This window comes from Condylura cristata, unplaced genomic scaffold (genome assembly GCF_000260355.1).
Source record: "Condylura cristata isolate star-nosed mole 26May11 unplaced genomic scaffold, ConCri1.0 scaffold00022, whole genome shotgun sequence".
Classification (NCBI taxonomy): Eukaryota; Metazoa; Chordata; class Mammalia; order Eulipotyphla; family Talpidae; genus Condylura; species Condylura cristata.
The window spans coordinates 19,904,169-19,925,532 of record NW_004567123.1 but is presented as its reverse complement, the minus strand read 5'-3'; the positions used below and the strand labels follow the sequence as shown (position 1 = coordinate 19,925,532).

Below are 21,364 nucleotides of genomic sequence, written 5' to 3'. Positions count from 1 at the left end.
CCATTCGCCACTGGTCAGTTACACTGGGGCTTCACCATGTTGGCCCTCTGGGTCCCCGGCTTGGTGTCTGGGCCTACCCACCTTTGGGGGGTCCCGAATATTAGCACTGGAATGGCTTCCAGGGCTCAGCTGGTCCCTCCTCTGTGTCCTCTCTTCACCAGCCCCCACTGAATTTTGGAGTATCTTTCCCCAATGAGGGACCACACAGCCTGTCTGCGAGCCCCGAGTCTTTGGGGGAGCCGCTGGGGAGAGTGCTGGGGCCCGAGGTCCCAAATGGTTCTAAGTGTCTGGTTTCTTTCTGGATTCTAGGGTGGGCAGGTCCCGATGGGTCTGCAGGCCTGAGTGGGTCTTGGAGCGGGAGGTGTGGAAGCAAGCGCAGAGTCTGTCAGGACATTGCTGGGGCAAAGGGGTGAGGAGGGCCTGGGGCCAGGCCGGGGGTCACCGAGGCCGGAGGGCCTGACCATAGAGCCACAGTAGGGGGCAGTTCTTGTGCCTTGGGAGTGAGGCAGAGCAGGGCAGGTTCTGGGCCCAGGGCATGCAGGAAGGAGAGCCTGTGTGAACAGGTGCCAGCAGGTCTTTGTGGGGTAGTAGGGAGGGGTCTTGCGCAGAGACAAGCCCCTGGGGGGCTGAATTGGCAATCTCTAGAGCATTGGGGGGCCAAGTGTCTCAGTGGGGTGGACAGAGGAAGGGAGAGACTCAGGGGTTTAGGAGGGGCCTGGTCACACGGACTTTTTTCCTCTGGGGAATTCCAAGGCCTTGCTTTTTTTTTTTTTTAAGATTTATTTATTTATGCATACAGAACTGGGGTACAGGCTAGAGGTGGAGGGGTGGTGAGAGAATTCAGCAGAGACAGAGGGTGGAGCAGAACAGGATGACTAACTGAGACACACTCCTGAGGGGAGCAGCAGGCAGGCCAGGAGAGATCTGCCGCGTCATCTCGCTGGCAGGGGCCGGAACCTCTGCTGCAGGGGCTGCGGTAGCTTCATAGTGCTGTGCTTCAGCAGGTTGCACCAGCAGGGAGGGCCCTCCAAGGCTTTTTAATAGAAGGGGCCCACAACCTTATTGGGGTCCTCAAAATTTCCCTGTGGCTACTCAGTGGGGATGGGCTGAAGAGGCTGCCGTGGTCCCCTGCGGGCCGGGAAGTGTGTGGTGGGGTCGGGGTGCCGGTGAGGGGCTCTGGTCTGCCAGGGGCTGCTTTCCCGTGAAACTTCTTTTCCTTGTAACTGCAAGAGCTTTTTAACACATTTCAATTTTCAGGCATAATTTTACTTTTTTAAACTCAAATTTTATCTCCTTTAGGGAAAAACAAGAGATTTAATTTACGAGATTAAGTTGCAAAAATTCCCTGTTTTTCTCTTACATATCTCTCCTCCCTTCCCCCTCCCCCCCTCCGCCCCCTTCCATCTTGGCTGCCAAAGTGAGAGAAAACAGGAAGACAACTTTTCTTATATCTGTAGTGGAAACCTTGGCAACAGATCAGGTGTAATTTTAAAACAGTATTAAATTTAAAGGGTTTCAAAAATTGGGTTGCGTCTTACAAGTGATGTAATATAGTTTGTAAATCCGTCTCCCCGCCCCACCCCCCCAAAAGCTGGCCGCCTAGTTAAGGCGAGCCTGCTGGGAACGAGCGCCCCCTCGTGGTCAGAGACTCGTCATGGCCTCCAGCGTTCAGAGAAGCCGGTGGGGTTTGTGGGGAGCCCCCAGTTCTTCCCCTGGAAGCCTGTTGGCAGTGAGACAAAGGAACAAAGACAAACCTTCCAACTTTCCAGAAGTTTTGCACACATTTTCTCGCAAAGTTCTAAGAGGTGGATCATCTCGCCTGTTTTTAAAGACAAGAAAAGAGGCTTAGTTTGATGAGTTGCCCACCACTCCCCAGCCAGGGAGATATTGGGGTTACATTTCCCACTGTGGATTTTAAATTCTGCTGTCACTTCTGGGCTGAGTTGCTCAAGCTTTGGTGGGGCTGCATTGGAGCTGGGGTGGTGATAGTCCCTTAACACTGGAGACAGAAGAGTGTGGGGAAGATTCTTAAGACAGGACTCCTGCCTCCTGCTTCGACACAGTCAAAGGCTAAGGAGAGAGCAGTGTCCTTTGTCTCACGTGGGCACTTGAACCTTCTAGAAAGCTGGGCAGGCTTCAGCGTCTCCTTTGCCTGAGAGCCTGTGTGTCCTCTGAACTCTGGACTTTTGGGGTGATAGGGCACGCCTCCTGTGGGTTGAGGGAAAGTCTTGCTGTATGGAGACAACTTCCTATGTGTTTTTTTCCTTTGTAGAAAGGGCATCAGGGCCTTGGGTCCTCAGGAATGGCCTCTGCCTTGAGCAGAAGAGGGAGCCCCCATCCTGTCTGGAGACTTAATTTTTCCTCTACCCTCCTCATCACAGGAGCCAGTAGAACTGGATGGGAACTTCTTTTTTAAATTTCTCCCAATCCCTACTTCTTAACACTCTTAATTTAAGGAATATCAAAGTTGGCAGGGTCCTGTAAATTTAATTTGTTCCAGGGTGACAGGTGAGCAAATAGATGGCAGGTAAACCACCACCCTCCCATTTTTGCCCATTGCAGACATCACTAATGGATCACGCACTTTCTTGCTGAGGCAGCCACTTCCAATCAATTCCAGTTGACACTTAGCCCATGCCTCAAGAGATGAAAATTCGGTGAGCCCATCATAGTGTCTGGCATGGAAAACGACCAGCTTTTTAGTCGTTGTCGTTTTGTGCCAGGCATGACCTCATTTAGCCCTTACAACCATAGGGCTCAGAGAGGTTGGGTAACTGGCCTAAGCACACAGAAGTGGCCACACTCCTATCCAGTTCCCTCTGCTGTCCCTGCAGTGATCATGGTGACTGCGGTCGCTGTTCAAAATACTTCCTCTGGTTGTAAAGACCTGACTTGATCCTGACAGCAAAAATAAGCAGAGGGTACTAATAGCATCTCAATTTGCGAGAGGAGGAAACTGAGGATGGGAGAGGCTGAAACTCGAGTGGTGCCTGCGAGGTGGTGGGGGTGTTGGCTGCCCCTCTCCCCAGGCTGTTCTGAGGCAGCAACTCTCAGAGAGAGGTGATAGGAGAAAGAGCACCCCTCAAAAGTTAGTCCCAGTTCTGACTTTTTGGACCAGTTTTGAGCTTCTCAGCTCGAAAAAAGGAAGTGCTCACATGCCTGGGTGGCTGCAGGTATCAGCCAGTGTCCCCCCACTGGCAGTAAGGGGGGGCACAGCTGGTTGGTGACAAGAAGATGGTGGGCATAGGCCAGATCTCAGCCTCCCTGAGGCCAGTGGCCGGGAAACCTGTTGATGTCCTCAGAGGTGCAGCCCAAAAAGATCAACAGAGGCTGCTGTGTTCTTTCTGAAATCAGCAGTTTGGACCTTCTGCCCTGCGGTAGAATCTAGCGTAACGACAGCTGAAGTACTTACAGGTAAATCTTTTTATTTTTCCTGTCTCCAAGCACCATCTCTCCCGCCACTTCACATTTCATTGGCTTAGCTGTGGCTCACCTGGAATATTCTGGGGCATCAGTGGGCTGTCCTGGCTTACCTAGACATGGTGATGGGGCACATTATAAATTTCTGTCTCCATCATTTTGTTCTTCTACCCTTAAGCAGGACTTAAGGGGCTGGTGGAACTGGTTTTACTCTGGAGTGTGGGGGTCCCCGTGAACCATTCCTACCTGTGCTGCTTGCGACCCCACCCCACACTTAACTAGAGAAGGCAGGTAATACCCAGCCTGCCTTGGGAGGTTGGGGGACAGGAAATGTTGACAAGGCAGGTCAAATCCAAACACCTGGGGAGACCCCCAGACATGGGGTGATGACGACTCGAGGAGGGGTGATAGAGCAGGTGAGATGGGACTCACAGGGCTGGAGGACTGAGCAGGCCTGACTCTGGCAGGCTCCCTGGTGGCCGAGGGCCTTCGGGCACCATCCTGGGTCTCAAGCCTGCGGCCTGCAAGAGGAGTAAGTGGCAGGGCCGCCTGGCAGATCCGGAGAAGATGGGAGAGACAGGCCTGTTGCTGGCTTGGAGCCTAAGAGTGACAGCTGTGGTCAGGGAGGGGGCCACTACCGCAGTGGTGGCAGAGCTGTGTGCAGAGGATGAGGGGGTTAGGGGTGCAGGTAGGGGAGGTGGCCAGATGTGCCAGGAGCAGGGGCCTGGAGGCAACGTCGGGGCATTCCAGGGTGCCCCCCGGTTCAGCCTCACACTGGCTGGTGTCCATGGACTGGGCTTTAAGTCTTGAAACCTCATTTAGGAAGCAAGGCAGCCCCTCCTGGTGACTCCAAAGATCGAAATGAGAAGTGCCACCATCCGCGGATGGCACAGTGCAGGGCTGCCAGGCCCTCAGGACGGAGAGAACACACAGAACCCTAGGTTCTGGAGTAACCCCACCCCACCTGGGCTCGCGTGCCTCCTGGACAGGCTCAGGCCCTGCAGAGTTGGGCGTCAGAAAGCCTGTTCCGACGGCACTGACTTCTGCTCCCTAGCCGGGCCCAGCTGTGCCGTGAGGGCACTGAGGGGTGGGCATTCTCGGGGGAGAATGGAGGCGAAGAGCCACACAGTCACCGGGTCACACAGTGAGGGAGCACGGGGCAGGGGTGAGTTTAGGACTCCGTCCCTCATGGACCCAGGGGTCTCTGAGACCCAGAGAAACCAGGCCCTGCCCGTCCACCCCAGCCCTATCTGGCCTCATGTCCTGGGATTAACAGGATTAGCTCAAATCCTGGGCTTGAGCTGGGTTTATCACAGGCGCCACTCTGGGGGCCTGGGCCGGAGTGGCAGTGGCTTGGCGCTCTGTGTCTCCGGTTCTGTCTCGGTCACCGCGGAGAGCTGACGCCTCCCTGGCCACCTGCCCACGCCTCTGCTCAAGTCTGCGGGTGGGCTGAATGGCGGGCAGGTGGCCAGTCTTGTCCATTGTGGACCCGATGGGGGTGGGGAGCGAGCCCTAGCACACCTTTGTTTGCCTGCAGGGAGCTGCCCCTGTGAACCCCTCCCGGGCAGGAGCAGACCCCGGCCCTGTGGGCTGCGTAGGCTTCTGTGTGGGCTTTGGGAGACAGGGCACCCTCGGGGCTGCCTCCCTGTCTGTGCAGGGGCACAGGTGAAGGGCAAGGTGAACTCTGATGCCAGCCCAGGGCATTGGCCTTGGAGGACAAGGCATGGAAGGGTGGGGAGGACTCCTGGTGAAAAAGGGGAGTCTGATAATCCGGGCAGGAGGCTGAGGGAGGCTCCCCCTGGATTTAGCGCCACGCTGCGTGATGCTGTCTTTGTGACTTCTGGGTGGCCCTGGGGTAGGGTGGGCCATCGGGCTGCTCTTGGGGGCAGCTGGGATGGAACCCAGGGGCCCCATGATCTGTGCTGAAATAGATTTCTGGAATCTGAAATAACTGGGAAGGGTCGGAGGGGAGGGCAAGCACTGTGGGGTCTGGCGGGTCTGGGTCGGGGGCACAGCCTCACCTTGACCTTGGGAAACTGCTCCCCATATCCGTGCCTCAGTTTCCTCTATCTGTGGGATTGTTCTGTCCCCGCAGAGAGGACATGGGGTGAGGGGTGTGAGCACATCATGCATCATGGGATGCTGGTGGATGATGAGTGTCCATGGGACACCGGGGAGGATTACTTGAGCCCTGCGCAGGTGGGGACATGGAGGGCCAGTGTCACCAATGTCCAATAGCGGGAGTTTCCTCCCCAGCAGCCCTAACCGTAAATACACCACAAGAGGAGAGATCCCTTTGACAGCTGTCCTAGGGCTGGCAAGCTCTCCAGGGTCAAATCTGGCAAGAAACGGGCAGAATTCACATGAAGAAAACAATGACTGTTCACTAAAGATGCTGAAGGAAAGAGACCTCGGAAACCTGCAGAGAGGATTCCATGCTCTGGCGGGGCTGAGGGACGCACCCTCCCCATGCCCAGAGGCTGTGCAGATACAGCTTTCCAAAAATGCAGCTTGACAAACTGGTTGCAAAGTTTGCTTGGAAAAGAAAGCGCCTGAGGCCAGCCAAGATTATTCTGAAACAGAGAAATAAAGGAGGGGTGCTGCGACAGCCCCCCCAACATATAGTGCAAGACCAGTAACTTGAAGAGAATCGGTTTGGAGTCTGGCGACAGAGGAGACTTGATGACAGTGGAAGGAAGGGCCAGAGGCTGTGCGTGGACGTGTCTCTGAGCAAGGGAGTGTTCTCTCCTGTCACTGAAATGCATTGGCCCCAGGCAGTATGTTAGCAAAAATGACACCAGAGCCCGGGCTCACACCTGGGGCAGGAGCCACCTCCAGATGCCTTCACGTGCTTTGCGACACCTGAAGTTAGTGCGTGCCCGTGGGAGCATGTGTGCATATATAGATCTATTTCTAGATTCTGTGTAATATTAGGAGCAGACGCTTCAGGGGTACATTTCTATCTTCTTGAAACTGGGTGGGTCCTTCCTGACAATGCACACAAGCTAGAAGTGCTGAAGGAAAAGACCGATTTACTTATTTATGCACACAGGAACCGGGGCCAGAGGTGCAGGGGGTGAGACCAGAGACAGAGTGGGGAGCAGAACAGGCAGATTAACTGAAACACACTGCTGAGGGGAGCAGCGGTGGGTCAGGAGAGGACTGCCGCGCCATGTGGTCACCTCCGGGGCTGGGATGGAAGTCGTGCTGCAGTGGCTACAGAGAACTTCGTAGTGCTGCGCTTTAACCAGTTGCGCCGCCAGGGAGGGCCAAATTTTTTTTTCTCAAAAACATCTATTGGATGAAAAACATTAAACAAAATTAAAAGGTAATGCCTTCTAAGAAAACATGCAGAACAACTGGAGGGAGAGGTTTGGGGGCATTTGGGGGAGGAAGGGTGTCCCTATGGGCTGGCTGTTCATTAAACCTCTGTGTGCTTTGACTTTTTAATAACAAGAATGGTTTATATAAAAATGGTAGAAATCATGCCAGACCTGATATGGGTCCCCGGGGCTGATGAGGCCTGGCAGAGAGCCAGAGAGGCAGGTTCTACACCAGGACAGGGGCCTGTCCACAGTGACCTCCCAAGGGGCCAGTGTTCCTGACTTAGCTGCCCTTCTAAGGCCCAGCTGGACCCCTGCCAGCCTCCGCACCTGCTGTGCCAGCCTCCAGTCTGGAGCCCTTTTCCTGTAGGCCAGCCCCTCCCGCCCTTGGGGCCCTGCGGGGAGGCATCACCACCCCCTGCCACCTTGCCTGGAGGGACAGTACCCTGACGACCACTTACCCAGCACCCACTGTGTACCTTGTTCTGTGCCGAGCTCCATGGGCAGAGGTATCATACAATGGATACCGTTTTCAGCATACTGTAAGCTCGCAAGCAAATGCTAGAACAGGTGGGAACTCAGCTATGGTGGAAATTATGGAGGCGAAATATGAGAAACTTAAAAAAATTTGCATTTGTATTCGCACATAGTAACGTACTATGTGCTATCTGAATGAAATGATTTTCTTAAAATGTTTTAAGAGTCCTAGGATTTCTCCTTCCCAGGGTTTAAATAATTTAAAAACATTTCCTGGTTTTTTTTTTTTATAACATCAAATTTACCGTCTTACCAAAGTGTGTGCATCTTTGTGTTGCTTTGCAAACCCTCCATCGTCCAGCTGCACAAGGCTCTTCACCCTGTGAAACTCAGACCCTAAACCACAGCCCCCCCCGCCCCCCGCTGCTGGCAGCCACCCCCCTTGCCTCTCTGGGAGTCTGGACACCCACACGCTCACGTGGGTGGGCCTTTGTCTTGGCCACCGGCTTGCTTCACTCAGCACCTCAGGGGCCACCTTACTTCACATGTCCTCAAGGGCCACCCGTAATGTGTCTGAATTTCCTTCCTGACTCGGAGGCTCAATCACCCTTCGCTGGCCTAAAGCACACTTTGTTTCTCCATCAGTGGGCACCTGGGTTGCTTCCACATTCATAAATGTTGCCGTGTTGAGCAAGAGCACACATCTTCCTCTTTTTATTTATTTTATATTTTTATTTTTACATCATGTTGTGCCTTTTCCCACCTCGGTTGTAATCGAGGGCTTCCCACCACCAAATCACCCGTGTGCCATCACCATAGTCCCGTGCACTCTCCCCACCCCTCGCCCTATTTTTTTATCCCATTCCCCACCCCACCCCCGTAAAATGTCTCTTGTATAAAGTTGTTTGTTGGTTTTTGGAAAGCTAAAACTGTTAAAAATGGAGCTTCCATATGACCCAGCAGTCCCACTCCTAGGTATCTACCCAAAAGACACAAGAACAATGATTCAGAAAGACACCTGCATGCCCATGTTTACTGCCGCTATATTTACAGTAGGAAAGACAAGGAATCAACCCAAATGCCCAAAAGTAGATGACGGGATTAAAAAGATGTGGTACATATACACAGTAGAATATTACTCAGCAACCAAAATAGATAAACTCATGCCTTTTGCAGCAACATGGATGGAGCTGGAAGGGATCATGCTTAGTGAAAGAAGCCAGAAAGAAAAGGAAAAATACCAGATAGTTTCACTCATAGCAGGAACATAAAGAACCAGAGGGAAAAATAAATAGCAATTGTAATAGAGCAAAAACATCTTCCTCTTTAGGTTCTTTATGTCTAGACCCCAGGGTGGGGCCCTAGGCCATCTGGTAGTGCTATTTCACGTGTGCTGATGAACTGCCCCACTGTCCGCTGTGGCCTCACCACGCACATTCTCACCAGCTACACACAGATGTGCTCTCCACATCTGCATCAATATTTTGTCTTGGTTCTGGAGAGCTGTGTTAATGGTTCTGGAGAGCTGTGTTAATGGTTCAGGGTGGTGTCTCACCGTGGGCCAGACTTGCCTTTCTCATTGGTCGGTGAGGCTGAGTGACTTTTCATATGCGTCCCCGCCATTCTTTGGAGAAATGTCCATTCAAGTCAGCGCTGTTTGTTCTTTGGCTGTTGCGTTTCAGGAGTTCTCTGGGTAGTCTGGATCTTAATCCCTCATCACAGATGTGATTTACAAATATTTTCCCCCATTTTGGTTCTTCGCTTTTTACGCTGTCAATATTGCCCTTTGATGCACACAAGGGAACAGAAATGTTTCTACCTGGAAAAACTGAGATCCAGAGAGGGTGTGTGTTTTGCCCGATGCCACACAGTAAATCTTCTGTGTGACAGTGAAATACTATGAGGTGGGCAGGGGAAGGACTTCTCTCTCCCACCTCATCTGATACAATAGTGGTCATCCTGTCCCTAATATACCAATGGGGAGACTGGCCCAAGGTCACACATAGGTTGGGGCAGGACTTGGCCAGCAAGATGGCTCAGTAAGGGGCCGGCGCCGGGTTCTGGTGGGGCCACAGGTTGCCGTGCCCCGTGGGTGTTACTTGGTGGCCTGGGCTGCACCGTCTCTGTCAGTGCAACGGGGGTCTTGGGGCTGTCACGAGGCACCCAGCACACGACCGAGGTCGCCGATCATGACCAGAGGGTCAGTGCTCCCACCCCCAGTCTTCAGGACCCAGACACACAGACTGGCGCTGGAGTGTGAAGAATAAACTTTAATCTCTCAGCGTCTGGCCTAGTTGGGCTGCTCCCTGGGCGGGGTCACGGAGCCATGCACGCGGACACGGTATAGGCAGGTGAAGCGTGGGTTCCCCCAGTTGCTGGATATCTTCACCTTGACTGCGCCAAAACTCCGGAGGGGCTGGTTCTGAAAGAGCACAGACCTGGGGCAGCTCACCCAGAGACCCCACACCTGTTCAGAGGGGCATTAGGGGGTGGAAGGAACTTTCTCCTTTCGCAGGTGGAGAAACTGAAGTTCGAAGAGGGAAAGGCCTGCCCTGAGGCTAGACAGGAAGTGCTAGACAGGGAGTGCTGGGCCCTGGCGTGGACCCCGAGTGTCTCCCTCCGGGAGTTTCTTCCTCGGTGCTGTGGGACCCCAAGCACACTGCTGTATCTCTCTGGGCCACAGTTTCTCCCTCTGTCAGATGAGAGCAGAGATATGGTTCTCTGGGCTGCCGGGAGCATGAAACCAGCCCAGGGGTTGCGTGGCTTAGCCACACCTGGCACTACAAGGGCTCTGGAAGGTGTAGTCCTTCCCCTTTGGGTCCCTGGAGAGGGGATGGGGCTAGGATCCTTGTTTTTAGGATCCTTGCCCACTGCGAAAAGGGGACTTTGATCTGGGAGACCTCACTAGATGGCCTCAGCTTCAATTCCCAGGTATTAACAGAAGGGGAAACTGAGGCCAGGAGAGGCCGGGATTGGCCCAAGATCATGCAGAAACTGTTGGGGGTCAGGAACTGGACCCAGCCTGATTTGCAAGCCTAGACTTCGTGGTGTCTCAGGGCTAGTCCAGAGGCAACCCTGCCTGTCTTGCTTCTGTTCCTGACTTCTGTTCCTCTGAGCCTCAGTTTACCCACCGGAGCTTGGCCTGGGGGCTCTCTGTGGGCCTCCCAGTGTGGAGACTCTAAGTTTGCAGACAGCAGCTCTAGTGTGGAGGACCCTCTGGCTCCACACCTCTGTCCCTGCGAGGGCAGGTCGGAGGACGCACGGACCTCCTCGGGCTGCTCGTGGCCACAGGCAGCAGCCCCGCCCCTCTGAATGTCAGTTTCCTTGTCTGATAAGTGGGCTAGTCACAACCGTGACCTTGGGCTGTAGTGGTGGGTCCCATGCACACACTGAGCATTCAGTAGGTGCTCGACACAGGCCGCTGTCTCAGGTACCTGCAGCTGGAACGTCTGAATGATGTTTTCTGGCTGAAACTGGAATGCCCCTAGGAACACCTCTTCTTTGGGGGGGCCTTCCATGCCCTTTGGAATCAGAACACAGGAGAAAGCGTCAGGTATGGGCAGGGACAATTGCCACCTCCCAGGATGGGGCGCTCCCAGCCTTCGGCAGCACCCAACTGAGAGTCAGCAGGCTGAGGCCCACGCCAACGTTGCCACTGACTTGTAAGAGCTGTAAGAGCTGGGTATCTTGGATCCTACTCTGGGCCTCGGTTTCTGTGTCAGTAAAGGGGATTCAGTGGTCACTAAAGACTAAATGGGCCCTGTGAATCTGGGATTGAAATAGGGGGCTGTTCACCCCCTACCCTTGAAGGCTGGGAGCCGACCCTGGCATTCCCGGGCCTTCCAAAGCCTCGCCCGGCCCCTCTAGCTGCCTGGACCATGCAGACAGAATCGTCAGTGCCTGCAGGACCCCCACCGCGAGGCTGTTCCCCTAGTTAAGAGTGGCCCCTGCCGGGGCGTGCTAACGTAGATGACGAAGTCCTTGGGGGCGGTGTCCAGGCTGCCCGACAGCGAGATGGTCTTGGGGATGTGCTGCAGGGTCAGGTTGGACAGGAAGACCTTCTGGGCGAGCCGGATGGTCACCTGGCCGCGGTCACCTGAGAAGGCCCAGCAGTTGCCTGGCGTCATGTTGGGCTGGAAGGAGGATACAAGGGGAGCTGTGCTGGATGGGGGTGGTGAGGGCAAGTCCTCATCCCCCCTGCACCCCGAGACCACCGCAGTGCTCCTGGATGATCCACGTCCTTACCAGCTATCTGCCAAGCTTGGCCCCTAGCACCACCAACTCCAGATGCCCCCTGCCCCCCCCCCCAGTTAAGGATGAACCTTCCCCACAGCTCCTCAGTGCAGCACCGTGAAGCTGAGGTCTGAGTGGGCCAGTGACGGTTCCCTGATCCTCCAGTCTTGAGGGCTGGTTGAGGGACCCCTCCAGTGCATCTGCCCCAGCCCCCCGCCCCCGGTGCTCTAACCTTCTACATTGCACCTGACTCTTCTCCAGCACCCCCTAATCCGCTGGGGCTCCTAACCCACCCAGGCTTTCACGCTCTTCTTTCTCAGCCCTCACACCAGCCCCTGCCCCAGGCCCTGGCCACCCTTGCTACCCCTCATCGTCCCGCCATTCCCTGCCTCCAGGATCACGTCCGGAGGCTGCGCATAGTTCCACAGCCGGATCCAGTTCCAGTAGGAGCGAGCCTTGTCGTGGTTGTAGGTGGCGGACGTTTGCTCAAAGTCGATGGTGGCACCTGTATGGGAGGTGGAGGGTACCATGCAGCAGGCTCGTCCCCGCCCGGGGGAGGGGGCCTCACCGAGTGGCACCCACTGCGTGCCAGGTGGGCACTCCGCATGAGTCGCTGGTCCTCTCTGGACCTCCGCGTTCCCTTCTGGGCAATGGCAGTAATAGCGGTAGTGGCAGAGTCTGCTCCGTAGGCTGCTCTGAGGTTGAAATGAGTGAATACATGGATATGTTTTCAGCAGTGTTTGGCCTAGTCAAAGTGCTCACTCAGGTCAAGCTGGTTGTTATCACCACGGCTTCTGTTACTTCCATTTCCCAGAGGAGGAAACCCAGGCCCCGAGAGGTCAAGCAAGGTTCTGAAAGGTTAAGTTACATCCTCTGACCTGTGTCTCATGGGCTTGGGACTGGGTCCGCTGGCCCGGGGTCCCCTTCATAAGGGCTAGTCTGCCTCACAGCCCACAGCCCGTCCTCCTTCCTCCAATGCAGCTCCCCACTCCGGCGGCATTTTCTCTGGGTTGCCAAAGGGCCCCTCCATCTGCAAAGCCTTTCTCGCCTCACCAAGTTACAACCACATGTTCTCTTCCCACACCTCTGCCCAGCTTCCCTCTAGTCCAGCTACCTCTTTATCTTTCTAGAACACTATTCCCAACAGCACCTGGGCCAGTGTGGTTTGTCTCCTCCACCTGGCTGTGACTCCGATGTCTGGAGAACAAAGCTCCACACCAAAAACTGACTCTGCCTTCTCAAGAGTTTCCCAGCAAACCCGACATGGGCCAGCCACTCACCTATAGACTTCAAGGCGAAGTCCGGCTTTTCAATGTAATCTCCTTGTATCATCTTCATTATTTTCTGGGCCATTTTTTGCTGAGAAGGCAGAAAACACAGCTTTGCCCTGGCATCTTTTGCAGATCACGATCACCCCCTCTTCCCCCCCGTGTGTGTACCACCAGGTGACATGTGGCTGCAGGACAGCCTGCAGAAGCCGTGACTGGCCTTGCTCGGGGCTACCTAGACCCCTTTCACCCCGTGTTCTGCGGGGTGCCCCAGCAGCAGGCAGCACCCCTGCCTCATCCGCTGGGGCTACTCCACCCTCACAGCCACCGTGCAGGGGGTGACACATGGGGCTGTGCATCTGCTCTGGGGGCTGGGCCAGCTACTGCCCCTTTGAGGCTGGTCTGTCCGTGGGGGCGCAGTCGTGTCCTCCGCTTACAGCTGTGAGCTGTGAACACCTGTCATCTGGGCACATTAAGTCAAGACAGGTGGGACTAGAGGCTGAGAATCCACATTTGCTTTTGGCAGAAAAGGCTGCCTGGGGGTCAGAGATTTTGCGTAAAAGCAGGATTGGGAGACAAAACTGGTGACTTGAGAGGCCTCAAGCACATCGTCAGCCTTTGCTGTCAGGACATGGACAGGAGTTTTGAAGCTACATGGGCAGACTAAAGGGGTGAGTGAAAGACCTCCGACTGAATTTTGTAAAAATGACAATCCAGGTCTGAAATAGCTCACTGCATGTTTATATACAAGTGATCATTTTCCTCAGGAAAAAAAGGCAGCAGCTTTTTCTGGAAGAAATGATGACTACCTGGAACATCTACAGTTCTTTTTTATACAATGTCCAGAGAATGCTAGACCCAAAGAAGCATATGGAACCATATCATTACTATTCCAAAGAAAAAATAGACAATAGATGGAGAATTAGCAAAGATTTAAAAATAATTATGACTAACATTAAGTAACACAAAAGAAAAGATGGATAACATAGATTAAATACTGGAAATTTCACCATGGAATTAAAATCTTTGGAAAATAAGTATATATTCTAGAACTAAATAATGTAATATGCAAGTCAGAACTTGAAAATGATTTTATTTTAATTGGGGGGGTTACATTTTTCATATGTGCATTTAAGAACGTAAGGGAAAGATTTGACAATAGATGGGCAGAAGAGAGTGTAGGACTACTAGTGAGCCTGAAGAACTGGGGGTGGGAAATTTAAAACCTAAATAGAGAAAAAAAATGAACAAAATTTAAATAGAGCAAAAAGATAAAAATTCTTTTAGGAATCAACCTTTAGGAACGCACTCCAAAGCTTTAGCACAACTATAGCTGATGTCTGGGGAGATTAGATAATGGGGAAGAAGCAATATTTTGAGAGATTATAATTTTCCAAAATTATTGAAACACATCAAACTATTGATTTAATAAGCTCAACAAACCCACAGGCAGATAAATATAGACCATTAGGGACTAAAAGAATATTCAACAAGCTCCTAGGAGGAAAAGAAAACCACTCTCGAAGGCCCAGTGATACGAGCCCACCGGAATCCTCAACAGCGGCAGTCTAACCTAGAACACAGCGGAGGATTCCTTCAAAATGCTTGGGGAAGCGATTTCACATCTAGAATTCTGTACCCAAACTAATTCTTCATCAGGTGCACAGGGAGAATAAAGATGTTTTCAAACCTGCACGTTCTAAATTCGTATGTATCTACTTGTTTCACTTCCTGCTGTTCCATATTGGTGGATGGGCCCCACTAAAATGGGGTGAGAGGAAGCAGGCCATCAAAGAAAGAGGAGTTGGTGTCTGGGGCATGATGGCCAGCGTCTAACCTCATCTGACATGGCTTCCATCATCTGGAGCTTGACAATGAGCTGGTTCATGTTGCCCCGAAGGTCCTGGATCTCCCCAGTGTGATGTCGCACCTTCTCCTGGTACAGCCTTGTGGGGGAGACAGGGGCTGACCCACCTGGGAAGCCACCGCCGCCAACCGGCTTCTCCCTTTGCCAGCCAGCCCATACAGAACTAGTTTCACATTTCTCTGTCTTGTGCCCACACCTGCACTTGCCTCTTGCTGAAATATCCTTAAATCCAGCCCATTTCTTCCAAATTATTTTGACTGCAATTAAGGACGTTGCCCCCAGGCATCTTGTTGGCTAAAATGTCTTCTCAGCTATGGTTGTTTGAGCATGGGCTATGGGCTACTGAAAACTATGCTGCTTTTAAAACCCATAATCACCCAGAAAAAGATGAATGTTACACCTCATTTCATAAACAACGAATTAAAAAGCAGAGAGATGAAGCGACTTGCAAAAGGCTATCCAGGAAAGAAGGGTGGGAGTTGAGATTTAAACCCAGCTGGGCCTGACTACAGAGCACACTTTCTTAGCACACCCCAGATCCTGGCTGTATCTCCAGCTTTTACATGACAATGGACCATTGAGCATATTCTCCTTACCGCAAGCTTTGCAGTGGACTGTTTATGCTGTCATCCTGGTGGGGTGTTGGGAAAGCAAGGAATCTCCTTTAATGGCCTAATCTGGGTTGAAAAGAGCCCCCCCGCTTCTCCCACAGTACAAATCCGTCCATTCCCCAACCTTCTTATTGACTCTTCCAGTAATCCTCCAACTTACCATTTATCATGTTTACCCTACTTGACATCCATCTATCTGTACTCCCAGCCAGGCACTCTTCCTACCCATCCACCCATATACCTCTCCATCTACCCTTCCATTTAGACAAACTCCTTCATCCATTTAGGCCCTTATCCTTCCACACTCCCATCCATCCATCCATCCATCCATCCATCCATGCATCCATCCATCCATCCATCCATCCATGCATCCATCCATCCATCTTCCAGCCACCCACCCCATCTGCCTCCTGTCTCCCTATTCTCTAGGCCATCACTCTCCCTTTCACTTGTCCACCTTGCTTCTCACCCATTCTCCTTCCATTCACACTTCATTCAATCACCCACACATCCAAAATTAATAGCAGCAACTCTGTGCCTGAACTTTAGGTAGTAATTGCTGGAGTAAACCAGACATAGCTGCCTTCAAGTGTTGCCAGTACAGTAGTCACAATACAGAAAATTGCAGAAAGAGAAAAGAGAATGTTACTCATTCAGCTACAGCATTTTTGGAGGATGTGATATTTTAGTTGGATCTTGGAGTTTATGAAGGGAGGAGAGATAGGGTCAGGCATGCCTCTCTCCACAGGCCTCCTGAGACTTCTTGTTGTCCTTAGGGATCTCTGGCAATGGATTGCTTCCTCCTTCCTCCCCAGAAACCACAGCACAGGTGGTTTAATTTCATTCAACCAGGAGGACAAACTTCCTTGAGAGAGAAATGTGTTCCCTGTCCTCATTATCCTTTATTAGAGGACCTTGGTAAAGGAGAAGGTGCCTGCTGGGAGTGATGGACAGGAGAGGCATCCATCCTGGGGAGGGGCTGTTGCATCTAGTCTTTGAAACTCATTTTAGCAGGAGACATGGGCTCCAGTGTGTGGCAAAGAAAAAGCAGAGAGTAGGAGTTGGGGTGAGTCAGGAACTGATTACGCTCTAGACGTGGTGAGAGTGAGGGAAGCATACAGAAGTGACATTGGCTGGCTGTGGTGTCCAAGAACATGCATACTCACCTGCCAGACTTCCATTTTGGATGGCAAGTGGATAGAAAGCACCCAGAATCCTGTGGGGTCAGGGGAATGAGAATGAACCATTTCAGATGAAAGGTTGAGAGCTTAAGGTCTGCAGGTAGGGCATCAAGCCTATTTTGCCACTAATTAGTATTGTGCAACATTAACACATGTCTATAAATTTTATATACCTCAGTTTCCACCTCAGTAAAATGGGGATAATAATATCTACGTTATGATTAAGTGAGATGATATATTTAAGTTCTAGCACATAAAACAAAGTTTCGCCATCTCTGAGGCTGTAAACTGTATACTCCTTTTATTCAGTACCTTGCACAGAGTAGAGGTTTAAGGTTATTTATCATTCTCTGTCAAAAGGATAGAGTGGGGCACTTATCTCACATCACATGCAAAAGTTAACTAAAAAATGGATCATGGATTTAAATGTAAGAACTAAACTCTTAGATAACTTAGAGTAAATCTTCATGACCTTGGATTAGGTAATGGTTTCTTAGATAAGACAGCAAAATCACAAGGGGCAGAAGATAACTGAATTAAATCAAAATTTAAAAATAATGTGCTGAGAGAACACAGCCAACAAAATGAAAGACAATGACCGGCATGGAAGAAAATATTTGCAAGTCTTGTATCTGATAAAAGATTTGCATCCAGATTACATAAGTAACTCTAATAACTCAATGGCTAAAAGACAAATAACTCATATAAAATGGGCAAAGTTCTGAATATAGATTTTTCTAAAGAAGATATGGAAATGACCAATAAATTCAAAATTCAACATCATTAGTCACCAGGGAAGTGAAAATAAAACTATCCTTAAGGAAGAAAAAAATGAAGACAGATAATAAATAACAAGTGTTGTGAAGCAGTGGGGAAATTGAAACCCTCATGCATCGCTGGCAGGAATGTCACCTGGAAAATAGCCTGACAACTCCTCAGAGACTAGACAGCAAGTTATCATGTGAATCAGCAATTCTACTCTTTAGATGTATACCCAAAAGAATCGAAAACACACATCCATATGTGTGCACTCAAAGCAGAATTATTTATAATGGCCAAAGGCAGAAACAACCTTATGTTAACAGATGACGGGTTATACAAAATGTGGTAAGTCAACAATGGACTACTTTGTCGTGTATAGGAACGAAGTGCTGATAGAGGATGGATGAGTTTTGAAAGCAGTGTGCTGAGAGAAACGAAGCCATGAAGACCAGAACAGGCAAATCCAGACAGAAAGAACATGCATTGGTCTGGGGGAAGAGAGGGGTGGTGACCAGGGGCTGGAGGTTTGAGGGGGTAGTGAAGATACTGCAATTGATGGTGGTGATGGATGCACCGAATTGCACATTTTGAAAAGGGTGAACTTAATGTGTGTGACTTGTACTTCAACAAAGTTGTTATTTTGAAAACTCTTATTAGTTGGGCAAGTGTCCTAGGACTCACTGCTCACTTTCTGATGAGGGGCTGGTTCTCTGTCCCTCCCAGACTGGCCCAGTCTGGCACACTTGACTGGAGGGAGGCCATTCCTTGGCTTGAGAAAACCAAGCTGTGGTGTGAGAGGTGGTGGTGGAGGAGGCTAGGAGGAAACCATAGAAACCCAGCAATAACTACCATAACATGGTTTGGGGAGAGCTTTAACATTTGCAGAATTTTCCTTCACCTTCAAAACTTTTTCTTGGTCATTTCATTTAATGCTCGCAGCATACCCATCAGCCAGGTGGGGAAACTAAGGCTCATCGAGGGGTTGAGTCTTGCCTAGTGTCATGTAGTTCATGCCCGAGTCCTCACCCTCCCTCCCCAGGATGGGCTACAGGTCAGGGACACCTCTACCCAGCACGGAGCAGGTCCTGGACGCACCAAAGACACAGAGGACCAGAACGCCTGTCTTTTCCATGAGCTTCTGGAAGAGCAGCTTGCATCTGGAAAGCAGGGAATGCGTGCATGTCACAACAGGTGGACACGCAGACACGTGGTTAGGTAGGACGAGCCTGGGCGAGGCGGGCTTCCAGGGCTGCAGTCTGAGGTGCTACAGCAGTGGGGAGCAACAGTGGGTTCCGGAGAAAGGGCCTCTGATAGAAGCCGCATTTGGGATGGCTCATCCCTTCCTGTATCACGGAAGGGATCATGACGGGTCATGAGGATGCACCATGCCCGCCGGCCGTGTGGGCCCAGCGCTGTCAAGCCGCCTGCCATCCCCCTCCGACATATACATTTGACTGCCCCACTCACCTGCAGGTGTTGAACAGAATTTGTTGGGCCTGAGTCCTCAGGAAGCAGGCCAGGCAAGTGATCCAGGCTGCAGAGGAGGCGGGAGGCAGTGAGGACCGGCACCTCATTACTATCCTACCACAATCTGCTGTCCTGGGCCTGAGGGGCGTCCTGGAACTGGGAGGCCCCTCCGCTTGCCCAGCACAGCCCTGCTCTGCTTATTAGTGAGCAGGCAAGCAGTGCTTGCACCCGACCTGTCAGAGAGACTTAACAGTGACTCAGGAGCGAGAGAATCCTGGCACGGTCCATTGCTCGTTCCCAAGCTTGGGAGCTTCCCAAGGTCAGAGTGGACTGTGTGGAGCGACATGGCGACATGGGAGTAGGAGCTTGGGGTGGATGAGTAGGACCCGAAGGCGGGGGTGATAGGATGGGCGAGTGGATCAGACTGTGCTTGACTGGATGGTTTGAATGGCAGGGGTTAAAGGTATGGGCACTGATGAGCGACCCAGTGCATGCGTGAATGAACTGGCAGAGAGCGTGTAATGACGAGACACACACCAGCAGATGGTTGGTAAATGACTGAGTGTGTGGTCAGCGGAGAGGGGCGTGGATGGCCTCATCGTAGGTGTGACTAGAGCTATGTCCCAATGAGGGCGGGTTGCATGAAACTGTTACCTGGCTCAGTGGCCTGGCTGTGTAGTGGCAGCATAGGGGACCCCCAGAGCTCAGCCTCTCACCCTGCTACCCACTACAGGTTTAATCTCCCCACCTGAGGCTGGGCCCTCTCCCCAGGCCCACGTCGACAACCAAGGTAGCTTTCCAGCATATACGTACACAGGCACCCCAGCATGACCTGAGCCAGGCCTGGGACTGGGGCACTGAAGCGGATGGGCAGCGGGAAGACATCACCTGTAGAGAGCGTGGGGATGCATGTTACCCCCGATCTCTGGGACATGGCACTGCGGATAGTGGGGAACACCTGACACTTGGGGTGCGCGTCCCTGGCTCCCCGTGCCCTGCCCCTAGCTGGGTGACCCTGGGTCGCCCATTTGGCATCTCCGAATGCCCGTCCCTCGCTGCCCAGACACCCCAGGGCTGCTCTCCGCCCCCCTCTTCACCAGTGCTGGCTGAGGTGTCCTCTGTTGGCCTGGAGTTGCTCCGGTTTCGTTGGTTGTTCCTGGGATGACAAGAATCACAGTCACACTTTACAAGGGACGGGGTGTCCCTGTGCCCGAGACTGAGATGCTGAGGCGCAGAGAAGATTGCCCAAGACCCAGCATGGAGTCGGGGACAGACTTGGGTCTGGCGGATCCCAAACCCAGTTCTCTTTTGAGGGAAGGACTGGGCCCGCCGCTGCAGTCACAGGTGGTCGCCCCCCACCCCCCAACCCGAACCCCAATTCTTCCCCTTGCTGGCAGAAGTCTGCTGTGTTCTCTTGTGCTTCTATCACAGAGACTTCGGACCACCTTAAGCAACTGAAGCCTGTTGTGCTCCTGGTCTCCTGCTGTGAGGGTCTGTCAGGGATGGGGTGGGAGGGGAAGTGGGGGTGTGGTGGCTGGGACAGGGGGGGGGGAGCTTCTCTCATGGCTAGAGAGATTGTGATTGAAATCCAGCCCTCGATCCCGATCCGCAGCCCTGGTTTCAAACTGACCAACAGGCGATCCACTGACCAGCTCTAGGGTGCTGGTTACACATCAGTCAGCAGCCCCCGGGCGCTCCTGGTCATACCTCACGATGCACGTATGACCTTCCCAGGGTGATGCAGCTTTCTGCTCTTGTTGATTTGAAAGGCACCTTGCAGGGTTGGGCTCCTACTATAACTGACTGACCAGGCAGTCCTGACCTTGCCTGGGAACGCCGACCCGCAGGTAACAGAAGTGGTGGCCGAGCCGGCTGCTTAGGATTAGCAGACCCACACTCTGCTTATATCTATGTGAAGTTTTAATAATTTCTCCCCTCACCAAATGGGGCTGTTTTGTTCTGTATGCACTTTTGGGATATACACCCCAGGGGCCCATGAATGAGGGCTCACAGGGTAACTGTGCCCCGCTTCCTGGCCGGGAGGCCTCAGTGGCTGCACCTGCACAGAGCCTTTGGAAACGCTGCCTACTCGCCTCTGGGAATGACAGGGGCAGCTTTTTGTCAGCTGTCAGGGGCTGGGTGGAGGGGGGCTGCTGTCCTCACCTCCTGGTCCTGGCATCCCTGGGTGGCACCTCTACGGGTGGGTCACACGGGTCCACGGGGTTCCTCGCGGTCCGTGGCATTGGTTTTCTTCTCTAGGACGGGTCAATGGTTGCGGGGCTCTCTGGGAGAGCGAGGAGGAAGTAGCTGCACCTGCTACCACTGCCTCCTGGCGTTTCCTGGAAGATGCTGTGTGGAATCTACCCGGGTCAAGGGGAGCAGCAGGCACTGTGACGTCACAGAGCAGGTGTGTGCACGGAGGCCTGTGCGCCTCGAGTGCGACCCCGGTGCCTCCCCTCTGAGGAATTCATTCTGGCCAAATTTCTGCTTTTTTTTTTTTTTTTTAAAGATTTATTTATTTGTGCATACAGAACTGGGGTACAGGCCAGAGGCTCAGGGGCGGCGAGAGGCTTCACCAGAGACAGAGTGGGGAGCAGAACAGGCAGATCAATGAAGTACACTGCTGAGGGTAGCAGCGGGCCGGTCAGGAGAGGTCTGCCACGCCATGTGGTCACCTCCGGGGCAGGCGGGAATCGAACTCATGCAGAAGCGGCTTTAGATTCTCAGTGCAGTGCTTTAACCCGCTGCGCCACCA

At 52.5% G+C, this 21,364-nt stretch overlaps 1 protein-coding gene across 1 annotated transcript; it reads right to left on the bottom strand.

Annotated features, from left to right (window-relative positions):
* Positions 1-9,510: 9,510 nt before the first annotated feature.
* On the bottom strand, positions 9,511-19,543 carry SUN5 (Sad1 and UNC84 domain containing 5). Its single transcript, XM_012728106.1, has 11 exons — positions 19,423-19,543; positions 18,610-18,676; positions 18,238-18,299; positions 16,366-16,415; positions 15,185-15,219; positions 14,559-14,667; positions 12,734-12,812; positions 11,843-11,958; positions 11,186-11,353; positions 10,655-10,741; positions 9,511-9,642 (listed from the first exon to the last, which is right to left on the bottom strand). The coding sequence occupies exons 1-11, from the start codon at positions 19,541-19,543 to the stop codon at positions 9,511-9,513; spliced, it is 1,026 nt and encodes a 341-aa protein (XP_012583560.1).
* Between the last annotated feature and the right edge of the window lie 1,821 nt (positions 19,544-21,364).

What these genes read in the sequence shown, in the direction of transcription:
- SUN5 (XM_012728106.1), bottom strand. Translation starts at nt 19,543, where the DNA reads ATGTCCCAGAGATCGGGGGTAACATGCATCCCCACGCTCTCTACAGGT. An exon ending in CTTCGCCTTGAAGTCTATAG is followed by an intron (nt 11,959 to 12,733) that starts GTGAGTGGCTGG and finishes CCTCCCATACAG; the next exon opens with GTGCCACCATCGACTTTGAG. An exon ending in CCAAGGACTTCGTCATCTAC is followed by an intron (nt 10,742 to 11,185) that starts GTTAGCACGCCC and finishes CTGATTCCAAAG; the next exon opens with GGCATGGAAGGCCCCCCCAA.